The sequence below is a fragment of a genome, unplaced genomic scaffold (genome assembly GCF_019419815.1).
Source record: "Pyrus x bretschneideri cultivar Hongxiangsu unplaced genomic scaffold, Pyrus_bretschneideri_v1 Contig55, whole genome shotgun sequence".
Classification (NCBI taxonomy): Eukaryota; Viridiplantae; Streptophyta; class Magnoliopsida; order Rosales; family Rosaceae; genus Pyrus; species Pyrus x bretschneideri.
The window spans coordinates 1,096,866-1,112,428 of NW_025999793.1; the positions used below are offsets into that span (position 1 = coordinate 1,096,866).

General features: G+C 36.3%; 1 protein-coding gene across 3 annotated transcripts; it reads right to left on the bottom strand.

Annotated features, from left to right (window-relative positions):
• Positions 1-1,599: 1,599 nt before the first annotated feature.
• LOC103931711 lies at positions 1,600-8,743 on the bottom strand. 3 transcript variants are annotated; one of them, XM_009341231.3, is made up of 10 exons: positions 8,601-8,743; positions 8,316-8,382; positions 7,510-7,763; positions 6,254-6,860; positions 4,997-5,632; positions 4,070-4,510; positions 3,400-3,594; positions 2,913-2,972; positions 2,221-2,283; positions 1,600-2,134 (listed from the first exon to the last, which is right to left on the bottom strand). In XM_009341231.3, exons 1-10 carry the CDS (start codon positions 8,630-8,632, stop codon positions 2,051-2,053), a joined length of 2,439 nt encoding a protein of 812 aa, XP_009339506.2. In that variant the 5' UTR covers positions 8,633-8,743; the 3' UTR covers positions 1,600-2,050. The 3 variants fall into 3 exon arrangements, 2 of the variants coding, with proteins under 2 accessions (XP_009339506.2, XP_048426773.1); XR_007253313.1 differs by lacking the exons at positions 1,600-2,134; positions 2,221-2,283; positions 2,913-2,972 and adding an exon at positions 3,748-3,801 and having other exon boundaries at positions 3,450-3,594; XM_048570816.1 differs by lacking the exons at positions 1,600-2,134; positions 2,221-2,283; positions 2,913-2,972 and having other exon boundaries at positions 3,450-3,801.
• Positions 8,744-15,563: the final 6,820 nt, after the last annotated feature.

A 15,563-nucleotide genomic window follows, 5' to 3' on the forward strand; every position in this document is an offset into this window, starting at 1 on the left:
CGCGGTATTTGCACTGTGAACTAGATTCCTCGTTTTTTGCCCTACGTTGGGATGCAACGAAATGAGTTTCACAATTACGTATGAGTAATTGTTAGTCGTTGATTGTAAAGAGTTTTTATAAGGTATTTTTTAGGAAAATGTTATTGGCACTTCAAAAATCTCATTCTACACTCATTTTCTAAATGTATGTATGTTGAGAATGTGAGATGTGAGGGTATTATGAGAAAATACGTAAGGTGTATTAAGATAATTTTTAATTATAAAAGCAAATATGAGATGTATTAAATATGTAAGATTTATTCAATAATATCTGGGTGTTAATATAATAGACCTTTTTATAATTAATTAACGGTTAAACACCACTTATCGCGTGGACAGTTGTTCTTAAGCATGAACACGCGGTTTAAGGCCACTTGCATTTGTGTCTATCAAAAGAGGTCCTTGTAAGACTCGAATTCAAGAAAATCTCTTAGCATGAGTTTTTGACGGACGACTAAAGTAGCGGCAAACTCCTCTAGCATAGCTCTAAACATGCATAAAACAAACTGAAAAAAAACTAGGTAACTAAATAATTCAATTTCTTGTGGATGTTTTTGTTAGAACATAAAGTATATACTTGGTCAGAAGAGGTACTCGGTTAAAATTTCATCATCAAGGAAATTTAACCTCTGTCGGATCTTTCCATCATGCAGGTTATCCAAATTTCTCAAACAATTCATTGTTGCTGCACTGTTGCTATTGCTATAGGACACAAATATTGGTTTCCTGGTTCAATGGTTTTGCAAGTTGGGGGAGGCTTCAAATTATTAATCCAGTGCACGATTCAGGGGCTTGTGGTCTGCAGTTGGTTTTCAAATTTATGTTTGTCCTTCCAAATTAATTACGTGATGTTTGGATCATAAAATTCTTTTGGTCTAATAATCACTTACGAAGAAGTACATCCTCTAAGATCATAGAGAATCTTACTTTTGAGAGTTTTTTTAACACTTATGTCGGAAATGTGTTATGCCTGTGAAGAGAATTATTGGGTACCAAAAATAATAGGAATATAGGATCCACTTTTATTAGCAACTGTGGGTGTGCGCGTTTTTTTTAAATTTTTTGTGGGGTATCCAAATAGAATTATTGGTCTACTGAAACATATGAATTTAGAGCTAGACTAAACGTTTGTTTGTTTTGGTTTTGTGATTAATTCAGTGTCATCGGATTAATTGCCACATATGTTGTATTATAAATTTGTGGTAGGAGTCGTATGACTAACATATAATTCATGCGGACGAAGAGTTAGACTACATAGGATATAACAACCACTATATTATGCTAGAAAATTATTGCACCCCTTAAATTCCCTCTTAATTGTGACCCTTGATTCTCCTTTTATTTGTTCGATTCAACATTTGGAAAGAAAAAAGAAAAAGAAAAAGAAGAGGAGGTGTTAAGGAGGTAAACGAGCGTGCGCAAAAATCATTTTCCTTAGATTAGTAGTACAAACAAATAAAGCCAGGGTAAAAAGAATGTCCACCTTTAAGTTTTGGGGGATCTTGCCGTCTAACTCAAGCTGTGGAAGCTCAAGTCGGGCATTTTGTGTGAAATTGTAAATTATAACCGAAACTCCGCCGGAGACCGATGCTCTCCGTAAACTTCTTATTCATACCAGCACTAACAAGTTTATCTCACAACCAGAAGCACCTATGACAGACACTCCGTTAAGAGACTACTAACTACCTTCTAACTCATTACACGGCATATCACATGTACCTGTACAATAGCAAAACAAATGAACTGTATCTTTTACTCAAGCATCTGCCAAGAATCAGCTCTACCAGCCACTGGATCTCGTCCGATAGTTGCGACGCATGCAGGTTCAATTAGTACGTACACAGTCCCGCATGGGAGAGCAAACGAAGATGGGATGGGGCAAAATGTGATGTACTGGTAGACCAAACTGATGGTAGAGATGTTCGCGTTTTTGCACCTTTGCAGACGCTTTCCTAGGACATAAGAGTTGTTCACATGCATGCATAGCTTACAAATAAGGTACATACATACATCAACCTCCCATATTCTTGGTTGGGCAAGGCTGCTGACCATCAAGGTGTTCCTTGGCATAGTTACTGGATGCTAGCATGTTGACCTGCAATGTTGCATGCAGAAAACCTTAGTGTCTCACGTGATGACGTTTTTCAATAACATAAATATACATAAGCATAAGTCCTATACCTTGACAATTTCAGACCTCGAGCTTGGACGCATATATGTTCCCAAGATGCTCATGTTGAATTCCTGGGTGCAAGATATTTTTGGGAAAAAGAATATTTAGGTGAATAAAGGAGAAACATTAATCCTTGGCATCACTTGGATACTTGAAAAAAAACAAGGTTAAACATAATGTAGCCTGCACACTGCTAGAGGATTCTTTTGAGGTGAGCAAGACTTAACAGTGTTGTTCTTTACAAGTTTACGACTTTATCATTGTGGCATGATTTGAAAAGGCAACCGAGACTACAGCACAAATTAAGCTGACCCGTATATAGAACTATTGAAGTCTTCGATAATTTATAATATTAGTTTCCGTCCAAAAAATAAAAAGGAAGATAGTTACAGCATGAGAATTCTGTAACCTGTTAAAAGTATCAAAGGGACATGCTAAAATTCATGAAATCTCTATATGTTTACAAGAAAAATAAAGTTGCATGAAAAAAAATAACTACAAGTCTAAGTACTCTAGTAATCACTTATGAAGAGTGTCTCCTATTTCTTAACCTTTCCCCCCCTTTTAGGGGTTAAGGGGGAGGGGTTATAACTTATTTTTAAGAAATTAACCCACTATATCATCTAACAATAGTATGAATGTTTACAATTCTACTCGATTGACCAAAAAAGTGGATACCAGTAGTAAGAATGAAACTCACTCTGAAAGGATCTCCCCTTAAAGATTGCACAAACATAGAACTTCCAGATCCCCCTCGTCCCTGTATAAAAACAGAAATTTGTATCATTGTTTTCTTCAAAGTAACTAGTGTCTAGTGGAATTCACAACCATTAGTAGATGAAAATACTTCTTCAAATCCTTTTCCCCTACCCCTTTTGAATTTTATTCCCCTTTTCCTCCTTTCGATACTCTCAAGTTTAAGGCATTACCTTTTACTGTATTTTTGGTTTCTTTCATCTCCTATTTTCATATTCCTTCTTATTGAGAACGAATCGTAAAACTTATTTTTGACGATGATAATGATAACTTGCAACTTCAATCAAATACAAGGTGAAGCACTGCCAACAACAGCAGAGTTTGGCATCATACGTAGAAAGAACTTTATCCTATTTCACTAGATGGCATTTGAACATGCATATCTGACAAAGAAACAATGTTTCCTGGTACTTTAAATTAGAAATTAGTACCTCCAAAGATATATCCCTCAGCCGCCTCCCGGTTTGAGCACAACATATGCGGACTACATGCTCATCACAACTCCCGCTGATGATATAATCCCTTCCATTCATGTAATAGGATCGGGTGTAATTCTGAGAGCTTCCTGTAGAGGCTATCTCAAAATTCAGGTGAAGTCTCCCATCAACTGCCAGAAGTTGTCGAACCTGACATCATCAACAAGGTAATCAGTATGCTAATAGATGGAAGGACAAGTGAACCATAACAAAATAACAATGAACAAAATATACCAAAAAAGGAAAAATAGCTTAAGCTTTCAACAGTGACGCCTCCTACATATCCCACAATATACAACTAACCTGACTGAGTGCACCAACTCGATGGTAACATCAATTTCCCAATAAGAGACCTTACTACAAAATTCGAGTGCAATAATAACAAAATAGAAAGAAAAAAAATACAACTAAAAACTTTATAGGAAAAGAAAAAAAAACATGCCATTTTAACAATTGAACATTTTACTTTCCATCATTTTTACCCTGGAAGCATCAAATCTTACCAATCGAACCAAGTTTGATTCTTAATCAGGTATCCAACATCACATCTAGATCAATGCCAATGGTCAAAGAACACACATTGACAGCCCAAATTTATATAGTAATAAACAAATCATAAAATTACCTTATTGTCAACAGCTGACACTAAAAGATAATGATCATCTGGAGAAAAGCAAACCATCACATTACCCCTAGGGCTTGAAGAAGTATAGCAAGGATGTATTGGCTTCTGTCTGAGATCCCACATCTTGACATCCTTATCAAATGAAGAAGTTGCAAAAAGAGATGGGGAATGGTTTGCAAACTTCAGTACATTAATATGCTCCCGATGCATACCAGTAAACACCTGTAAGCGTCTTCCACTACTTATGTCATACAAAGAAACATCTCTTGAGTATCCACTAGCAAGAAATAGTTCGTCCGTGGAGTTAACATGAACAGAAGTCAACTGGTCAAACTCGTCAAAAGTCACAGAACCAGCACTATGGTAGACGCCCCTTACCATTGATCGTGTATGATGGATATCATATAATTTCAATGAACCGTTATCTGACCCAGCTATTAGCTGACATTCAACGAGGAAAAAACCAAGGCAGAATTATTATTTGCCAAATCAGGAGATAGATAGATGTCTAATCTTTACAACATGACAGAGTAAAAAAATCAGGTTCACTATCAACTTTGGAGCAATCTTGTATCCATACTGTGGTTATATGCATGTCCAATTGTCCATCAAATACATATCTTATATTTCTACCTATACCTACAACCTGGCCAAGTTCTTAAGTCAAAGAAATTCCTTTAGAACGTAGACCTATTGTATGACAAATCAAATCCCACATACTCCATTCAGTTGTCATGAATGCTGTTACCAGCAATTGTGTTTTGAACACTTTTCTGGCCAACTAAACCGCATACAATAAGAAAAACAAAAAAAATCAAAGAATGATGCAGCATTCTGGGATTGATAGGTGCAACAATCTCAAAAGAAGGAAAAAGAACTTCAACTGTTAATTATATATTAAGAATAATAAACCATGACTTTGCATACCTTAGAGGGATACTTCTTGAGCCAACAGAGTCCCAGGACACTATTCATTGCTCCTGATGATGGGATATAACTGACAATTTTTTCATTCTCATGGTTGACTACAACTACTTCACCATCTAATGTTCCAAAGACCATTAGACTAGAGTCAGATGGATGATACTCAAACTGCCTAGGGCGAAAGCTCCTACTTTCACCTCCCAAGTTTCTGCCTGAAACCGATAGCGGGTGCAAGAAAGGCCAGGCAGAAGATCCCATTTTAGCAGCACAAAGAGACCTCGTATAGAAGTGTTGAGATTTTCCATAGAGACTTGATGATTTCTGACCAGGACTTTGCACTTGAGTTTGGCTTGCTCTTATTTCACGCTTCTGTAACATGTGGACAATATTCTCTTTATGCTTCCTCTGATAAGGTAGATTCTCAAAACACTCTGAAAATTTAATCCTCGCCCTTTCCTGATCAATCTTTCCAATAGGCAAGTTATCCAAACTTCTCAAATGAGGTAATGAGGCTATCATGTACTCTCTATAATGTTTCTCGAAACATATTGGTGAAGCATGATAAGAAATATATTTCAATTCAATGTCTCCAATATGCTTTGTGAAGGTACCCTGCAAGGACTCCTCTTCATTTTGATTCTGTGAGTCATCAAAAGAAGCATGTCAAACAAAGTAGAAATTTGACTATCATGAATACAGAAGAAAGGGTTGGATGACAAAGATGACTACAAAATTACAACATTATATAGTAGAACAATAATGCTTAGTAATTATCTTTATATGAAAGACAGCAATTGGACCTCAAATGCTTAATTTGTTAGGCAACAGGCCAACAACGGATATCAAGCTAACTTGCGCCCTTATGTGCAACCCCGTGTTGCAACTTAGCATGAAGAAAAATAAATACATAAAGGTGCAGTTCCCCCATGCACCTTGAAAATTAATTAATAGAAGGGGAATGGGACTTGGAGGTTTCAAACACATGGAGATCTGATAATCTGATGCCACGTGAGGCAACCATTGACCCCAAAAGCTGAGGCTGTTAGGGAATGGGAATACAAAGCATATCAAGCTTACTATTACGGAGAATTGTAAAAATACTATAATAATGTACTAGGACGACAATTTCAATAGGATTTGGAAAGCTAGTTGCCTGCTCCATTATACTGTTGTTGTTGCTTGCTCCATAGTAAGATGATCTACTTAAAAATTCCCACTTAGAACACTCAACACATCAAATGCAAAGACCAATGTTATTACCTCATTTTGTGGATCGGCCTGTCTATTCCAGCTTGAGAAAACATTTGATAATAGCCCTGCAGAACCATGTTCTTGCAGGGGATTCGGTGAGTCTAGTTCACTATCATCTGATGAATCTTCAACCATGCTTTGTTCATCATCATTTACACCCATATTACCCACTACAAACAAATTCCGTAGCACCTCTTCAATGCTTGAATTGTAATCTGTTGGTTCCCCAACACACATGGATGGTCGCCCACCATAATGAACACTATTTGGCAGATTGGAATCAGTTTTGTCATCAGGCTTCCGACTAGATGATGCAGAAAAAGGGCCAACATTATTGCAGCCCGACCAATTCTGAAATCGAAGTTCAACCAAAGAAGGGAGTTTAGAAAGTGCAGCGATGGTTGTCCAGAGATTTGAAATTCTTGTCTCACACAGAGAAAGACACTTTAGGTTGGGCATGCAAGTAAAACAATCCTCCTGAAAACTAGTGAGCTTAGTACTAAAATCAAGGTTAAGGGTGTGTATCCGCATGAACTCCCCCATCATGTTGAGCTTCCGAAAATGCGACGACCTTAAGTTTAAAACTTGGCATGTTAAACCTCTCTGAGAAATATCCCTAAGAATTAAACTTGATTAGTGATAGCAAACAATTTACGTAGGAAAAATCAATTTGATTTACAGATGTACATTTCTCTATACAATATATTTCTCTCAGAAAATAAATAATAAACATGACTCTACACTACTCAATACACATAAAGAAGGCAATGTGCAACTAAAATACATAAAATTCATTATAAAGGAATACCGAACAACTTAATAGAAAAAACCAGGTCTGAAACATATATTTTGACATTCCAAATTTAAGCAGATTCTTTATCGTAAAACTTTGATAATATAACTCAGTTTTATCAATAAAATTCAATTCGCAAATTTATGTGAAATTCCTAACCATTCCAATATTAGGATGCATACAAGATGGTATAGATAGCTAACAATCACCTACTAATTTGCCAGTACGTTTGGATGTGATCCACTCGGTATTATAGTCATACAGAAACAAAGACACAATACACATGTACAACAAATAAACAAAGACACAACACACATGTACAACAAATATCCCTCCTCATCATTGCCTCTTGCAAAAAAGTCCTCTTATTAAGCTACTACTATGACAGTGAGTGTTATACCAGATAAGATCTACGATAATTTAGAATAAAACAATCAACACAAAACCAATTAAAACCAGTTCCACTCTATACCTCGAGAAATTCTTTCCAAATGACAAATCATAGAGATCAACAACTCGAAGCTTTTGATTAATAGCGCGCATCAACAACAGAGCATATTTTCCATCCAGAACATACAATGATTTATTGCATATGTCAACTGCTTCAACCTCTGAATCATCAAGCTCCATGCATAAATCAAGAAGTGGCGGGAAATCAGTATCCTTAAGGTGGTCTAATGAAATCTCCAAGCTACATACTTCCTGGCAATATTTTTTAACCTTAGCCTGAATAGTAAACAGAAAGCAAGGAATCAGATTAAGAATAGTACTATAACTATTTCAGACCACCAATATTAACGATTTTAGTGTAAATAATACGCATTATAAATTTTAAATGCAAGTAATGTTGATCATTACTATTCAATTGAACAGCCCAATATAACGGATTAAGCTACAAAGGAGCAAGCTACGTGGATTTGAACTCAATATATATTACTTTATACTCTTAAGAAATATCCCACTCCCCAAATTCGTGCTTGTTGTTTCCCTTTCGTGCCCATGGCATGGTTTACGGTCCTATTGTATGACAAACATAAGGCATGTCATGCCGTTTTTTGGTCACTTAAACACGAATGCTGATGTCGCTTTGCCCATCTAAACTCTAATAAATACAATGAACACATTCATTTTAATGAATAAGAGAAATTCCTAGTTCTACAAAGCCACAGCTACTTTCAACAAGAATTTCATTAACAAATGGATCAAGAGAATTAAACCTTAAAACTAATTAATAAATTCATCATTAAAATAAAAATTGGGAGACCATTCATCACTGACCTTGAAGAGAACGGACAGAATTGCAGGATTTGGTAGGACACAGTGCCTCCTGCAAGAATTTATATACCTAAAGCACCCATAAAAAAATAAAAAAAATCAAATCAAATCAAAATATTATCTAATTAAAATATTAACATTAAAAAAAAAGAAAAATTACAGCAGAAACAAGTCCAGACATTGTAATTCATACAAGTTGAACTACTAAACCGCAAATAATCATCCAAAATTTCACACTATTTTGAAAAAGAGACAGTAGGAAGAAGAATTAATTCAAAGGAAGATGACCTTTCTTTCAAAATTTGGACGTCGATTGCCATGGCGACTGAGATTTGCAATTACCGACCAACCATGGAGGGATTTTCTGATCGTTTCCTGCGCAGGTGAGGTGCGTAGACACTGGTGACGCGGGTGTTGGGAAGTTGGATAGGTTACGGGCTTTGTTTAGCTTTTGATGGATAAGGCCCATCTCCTTTGTAAAATATACCATGGGCCATGGGTCGTAAGTTTTGAAACCATAATTGAATGGTTCAAAAATGTCAAGCTCAACCCAATTAGCCCATTTTGGAATGGGTCGTTTTTCTCCTAATTCAAATTGAGCTTGAACATAGGTCATCTCCAAACGAAAAAACTAAACATAGCTACGTTTAGAATTATAGAAATTATTTTTAAATTAACAGTGCAGGCCATACTTTTATATCATCTTCAACCTATCAATAAGTGGGAATAAAAGAGTTGGAACCGCAAATCACGTCACAAATTGTAACAAGTTGAAGTCAATAACCTATCAATACATTTATCATTTTCAGTCTTCCAATTTTTAGTGTTTCGCTTTTCTTTTGTGTTTTTATGTTTCCGTTCAATAAAAATTGATCCAAAAACAAAAAAAAATTTGTTTACCTGTAATTTGTTCAACTACTATTTCAATGTAAAACTGGATTAAATCGAACCTGCATAAAACTAAAAACTAGAATTGTGTTATTCCTTGTAATAGGAAAACAAATAACAAGGGATGGTGGTATCCACACACTCATTTTTACCTTTCATAAACTCTTTTAATTTTTCACCAACGAATCAAATGACTTGAAGAAGATCAATGGATAAAAATATTAATAAGTGGGTGTGAATGGCACTACCCAATTTCTTAACTTAAGTTACAGGCTGTTGCGACCACCGTACAGCCCATAAACAAGCTCTTAAACTTGAAGCCCAATATCCCTGACCTGGAAGCCCATTTAGGCCTAGTTGGATATTTTTTGTTATTTAATCTGCAATTTTCTTCTTTCGGCTCGCACACGGCGGCCTTGTCCGACTAAAACGTTGTCACCATTTTTGGTGGTAGTAGTTGTTAAACAAGGATGTCATTGCTGAGGTTTAATGAATAAAAACTAGTACAACTAAGGCACTAAATAACATTTCAACTTTTACTTTTTGATACCAATTATATATTTACATTCAACTTTCTGTTTGTCCAGCTGAGACATTTTTATCTTTTTTTTTTTTATAAGCGATATCTAAAGGTTCATTTTAAAAAAAAAAGTTACACCAAAGAGAGGATGGAAGAATGTTTAAACTCAAAATGCAGTGTAAAAAGAAAAACCGTAGCTATTTACTATGGTAATTCATCACCAATTTGTATGAGAAACTCCTCCACAAATAATCACTTGATTTGATTCAAAGGAGCTTCTCATGAATGATAATTAATGTAAAGCTGATTGTGTATGGCGAAATACTTTGCTATATTCCTGCATGCTACCATTTTTGCAGCAAAGTTTATAAAAAGTCTTGCCAAGCTTCGTGTTCATTAAGCTATGTTTATTAAACAAGGAAGATTCAAACTTTAAGTTGAGTTTATAACTTGTTGAGTTCATGATGGCTTCAGTTATTTCGATCAAATGCAGACACATATTCCATTTTACTTCTCACATACATTTTTAATTTTCAATCATCGGATCGGATGAATTGAAGAAGATTAACGGACATAAATTATCAAGAGGTGTGTGGATAGCACACCCCTATATATATATATATATATATATATATATCCATCTTTGCTATTGTTATAAATTATGGATCAAATGCAATTGATTTTCTTGTATCAGAGAAGCTATGACCATAATGATTTACACACAGTTTTATTTCTTATACATAATATATTTATTCTTATCTTTGATTCTTCTTTGATTTGTTTAATCTAATAAGCATAAATAAATAAAGTATGCATGCGTAAAAATTTGTCCCTTGAATACAAATTAAACGGATTGTGATTGTCCTCTCATGTTTTCCCCTCATCCCACGTCTAATGTCAGATAAACTCATAAGCCGTCGACACTTTGTTATTGATCTAGTTTACGATTTCAATAAAAAAAATTATAGTGCAAATAATTTCAGTACCTTTCTGACCTAAATAGTTCCTACACAATGACATGCAATATACAATCCCATATGCAAAAGAAAAGAAAAAGGTGTCAAAGAAAACGCCTAAGCCCTCATATGTACACGCTGCCCACAATTGGCTAATTTTCTGAAACAAGAAAAAGAAAGAAAGCATATTGCTCCAAATCTAATTCTTTGGCGACCGAATTTTAAACCCTAATTATGTGGCTCTCTTTAGTCAATTGTCTTCCCAGATTTGACAGACCCAACTCAACAAAAAGATGCCCCCTTCCCCATATCTCGTGCGTCTCAATTCCCACTACTCCTTTTCAAGTGCAAGTTGGCTGCTCTAGCATAAAAGTTGAGCTTGCCATCACAAACAATGGACCATGCAATCACTATCTAAAACCGTCACGGTGGCGTCATGTTCCAATCAAATAATGTCATATGTAAATTTCTAATTGCATGATATTGTATTAATAAATCGCAAAGACACATAACAAATAATTTTTTTTATAAGAGTTGATCTACTCTTTCGTACACAACACACATTTCTTTTTTTTTGCTTAAATTAGGGCTGCACGTGCCTTTGAAACGTAAGGAGGAAGGCTGTTGCATGTTAGTGACGTAAGAAGAAAAAGGAATCATGGTTTGGGACCCGAAGACGAAAGAAGAAGACCAGCATGCCTTTTAATCTTGTTATTTTCAATTTTTAACTATCATATGCCACTGCTAGGCTAGATTAGTAACTAACACATGCATAAGAACGTGGCTTCCGGTGCAGGTCCAAACGATGAAACAAGTGAAAACTTCATAAATCTAATCATAAGCAATAAAAATAGTCATTATCATGAACGAACTAGAGAAGGTTATGAATTTATTATAGCGGTTGAACGCAACTAATATGTGAGTAGCATTGAAACGCTAACCATTTAGTAGATTGAACGGCACTAACAACTCGATTAGACACACTGATTTTGTTGGGATTATATATATTTCATCAGTTAACCTAAAAAAAATAAACAATTTGAATCATGAGATAATCAGTGGTGAAACCATTAATCATATCTCAAAGTGTCCTATAGTATACAAGGTAAATAGTTTTTTTTTTGACGAAAGAAATGCTCACGACGCATACAACTATTTTGAGTTCAGTCGATTTATGTTGAGTTTTGTTAGTAAGGCATTTCATTGAGCACTTGTTGACCTGTTGACACTGTCAAACCATACTGTCACAGCATGTTGAGCTTCACCTACGAAGAAGGTATCTAATTGAATACTTGGTGGGCACTAATGGGTCTTGTACCAGAATGCAATAATACTTTTGGGAGACCTTCCAATCCATTTTTCCGTTTCCCGTAGGGTCCCAGAACCCAACTAGTCCCTGAATGAATCCGCCCACCGAGATAACAATATAAAGGGGACCTAAACACGTGATTATCATTGTATTAATCTACTATATAGTTATATCTTAAGTTGTATATTAATTAAGCAAACGTAGATTATGTTAGAATATTTTTTTACATACTATATTTTGAAGCTGCAACTTTGGACGATAAGATCTTATGTCGAATCGAGTATAGTGTGCATTAGAAATATATAAACCGGAAAAAGGAATGAGAATAAAGTAGAGAATGATGAGAAAACCCTGTTCATTGCATTATTATTATATTCATGTGCAATGAAGATGGCTTTGTTTACAAGGAACAACAATTTTGTCTGCTGCATGCAAATTGCAGCTCCCTTTTTACCACAAATAAATGGAATAAGCCCCAACTGAACCCATGATCTTTCAGTTCTCATTCCAATGGCCCGCAGTTGAATTGCATTAATCTTTTTTATATTATTTTTTAGGGTTTAAGATATTTTTGTGGGATGGATGGATCATTAATCATGGGACTGGAACAGAGAAAAAGAATATTAGAGCAATTAGAGTCCAAAAGTATAATATCCGAGGTATAAAATCAGTATCACACATGAGATGCCACCATATACCCAAATACAATCCGATAATGCAGATCTGGTGAGTGGTGAGTCTGTTTTGTCATTCTCGTCCATCTTTTTCCATATCTTCAACAATTTTAATCTCTCTAGCTATATCTATCCAAATCAAGCAAAAACATGATTGCTAAAACAATGTATGGATGGCAAATTCATGCATGTCACGTGGATTAACAAATGCCTTATAATTTAGTAAATAAGAACATTTTTTACAGAATACTCTAAAAATGAGTTTTAATATATGAGTAGACTGGCTCAATTACTATAGAGATATTATAATGTTATTACCAATCCTCGCAATGTTACGTAGCATTTAGCATTGTACCAAGTGATGCTATCAATGTGGTGATTCTTGTTTTTTTGGTTTCTTACTGGTGCTCATGGCGCACTACGAGATCTTCACTGTGCCGAGGCACCAAGCAGGGCATAAGAGCTGACTCGGCGTTTGCGGCTTCATGCCGCACTAGAGTGATGTGGTTTTGCACGTTCCACCACTTTTCTGTTCATTTTCAATACTAATCATGAAACACCATGAGCAGCAAGATGTTGAGGTCCAGAATTCGAAGTGAAAATTTTTATTCGCTCGTTATGGAGGTTCCCGCCGACACCTATGTTCCCCAAGGGGCACCGGTGTAGATTGATGAAATCCTACCAGAAGTTCCTCAGCTATACCAGCCTTTAATGGACGATGCTTTTTAGACAAGAGAACTTCATCTACGGTTAATCCAAGTCGGAAGTCCTCAACAGGCAATGGTACTCACCTCATCACTAAATATATATTCTATGGTGAGCGAATCAAGTCATTTTAGAATGACTCTGGTACTCAAATACAAATGATATTGTAAAAGAAGTTAATAAACTTTTGTTGCGGGACTTTTAGGTTGAGGTGGACATGAGCTTTGAGAACGTCCTTTTGTCTCCCTTGGTGCGGATTCGTAACAAGTCCCGAGATATCTCAAAAAAGATAGCTTGTCTTAGGAATTACCCCAGTAACATCAATAGCTCGATGATAGTATAAAAAATCAAGATAATGACTTGCTAAAGTGAAGCGTGGTGTGGAAGCTAGAAGATTATCAGTTTACATGAGAGAGAAGGTTGTCATGGCTGCATGGCATTCTTAGCTGCATGTTTTGGGCTTTCCTAGGGTGATAGCAAGGCTTCTTTTGGACTAAAATGGAACTCTTTAGGCTTCTTCCTTGGTGGTTCTATCTTACTACGTTTTCTCTATTTTTTCCTCTGTGTTCCTCCTCTCTAATGGCTTATCTCTCTCTTTATGTAAGTGAAGGGTTCTTCTCTAGGCTTTAAAGGAATATCCTGGTTTTCCCCTTCTTTCTCCCTAGCTATCCTATTATTCCCCTTTTGGTGTAAACTAGCTGCACTATTGAGACCTGCAGATTGCTTCTTCCCAAGGTGCGTCATTCCTAAAGCAGCATTCCGCAGACACTAAATTTGGTAGCGCGCTTCATGGCTTTTGTGCATTGGCTGTCTGTGCAGGCTGGGAAGGGAAAATCATCATTAAATGCCTGACTTGCTAAGCTTAACATGCATTTAATGCAAGAATCTAGTTTAATCCTAACTAAAGGGCTTAGTTTACTAGGGAAAGGGATAAACTAGGCTAGTTCTCTCTCAATGATGTCTGTGTGGAATACAAAGGGTATGGGCTTAGATCTTTGGCCTCTCAAGCAGCCCAAAGTCTTTCATGACCCTGATTCCACGTAGGCCCGATAACTTTTTGCAACCATCCACACCACAATCCGCTTGGCAAGTCTTGAATAAATAACTTGGGCTTAGCATGATTTGTGGCGAAAGAAGCATGATGTGATGAATAGGCATGAGCATGGCGTGGCATGGCATGTTTGTGAATATATTCTTCGTTGATCCTATGCCTTGGCACATGTTTGGGCTTGATTGTAGGCTTTGCATGACAATTAGGCCTTGAGACTTGGTTGGGTTGGTGTGTGACATTTTTAGGCCCCAACATTCGCCCCATTTGGGCTATAAGATACTTTAAGTGGGGTAACTAATCAACCCAAGCCCAAAGGATTTCTTTCCCAATTTTTTTTTTTGGTACATGGGCTTCCTGATGGGACTCTTCATCTTTTCGCATGGTAGCTGATCATTCCCTGCATTTGTGTTCCTTTGCTTCCCGTGCACGTCTAATCATACAGAAAAACTTTGGGTGTCCCCCCGCCTCCACTTGGTAACCATTACAAACTGCTATTCTCTCTAGGACAAGTATTTAATTTGTCCTTGCTTTTCCTTTCCTCATTTAATTCTCATCCTTCTTTAAATTTTTCATAACTACTTCTTTCTCCAAATTCTTCTCTGCTTTTTGGGCTGGGTTGTGTCCTCCCGTTTATACTTCTTCAAGTTTTGCAACAAGGCTTTGTTAAAGTAAGGAAATTCTTCCCTTGACCCTCTTTTAGATTTTTCTTCTCATTTTTGTCTTCTGTGTTTGCCATGGTAATGAAATTGGGCATGCATCTTTCCTCTTTGATTATGCGTTTCAAAGATTTTGGGGTTTTACCATTGATGCACAAGGGGTGTGGATCTTTTCTTTAAGAAATTGAACTCCACTCATTAGGTAGCCTTGCTGCTTTGAAACTATGTGTGTTTGCCCTCTGTGATTTCTTTCTTGCTTTCCTTGTATATTGCGCACTTGTCATTTAGCCTTGCCTTTTTGCATGTTGGTGCGCGCTTGAGCGGGATTGATCGATCAATTGCATTGATCTGCTTGGCATGATTAGTTTGACCGTATATAACCTGTATTTTGCTTGGGTACACGTATGACACACTTTCGCTGGCTAGATCTTTTAGGACTTTGATAGCATGGCATGTGTATGGAAAGCTGCATGTGCTTTGCATGATAGCATG

What these genes read in the sequence shown, in the direction of transcription:
- LOC103931711 (XM_009341231.3), bottom strand. Translation starts at nt 8,632, where the DNA reads ATGGCAATCGACGTCCAAATTTTGAAAGAAAG. An exon ending in TTTGGAAAGAATTTCTCGAG is followed by an intron (nt 6,861 to 7,509) that starts GTATAGAGTGGA and finishes TTTAATTCTTAG; the next exon opens with GGATATTTCTCAGAGAGGTT. An exon ending in TCAAGAAGTATCCCTCTAAG is followed by an intron (nt 4,511 to 4,996) that starts GTATGCAAAGTC and finishes GTTGAATGTCAG; the next exon opens with CTAATAGCTGGGTCAGATAA.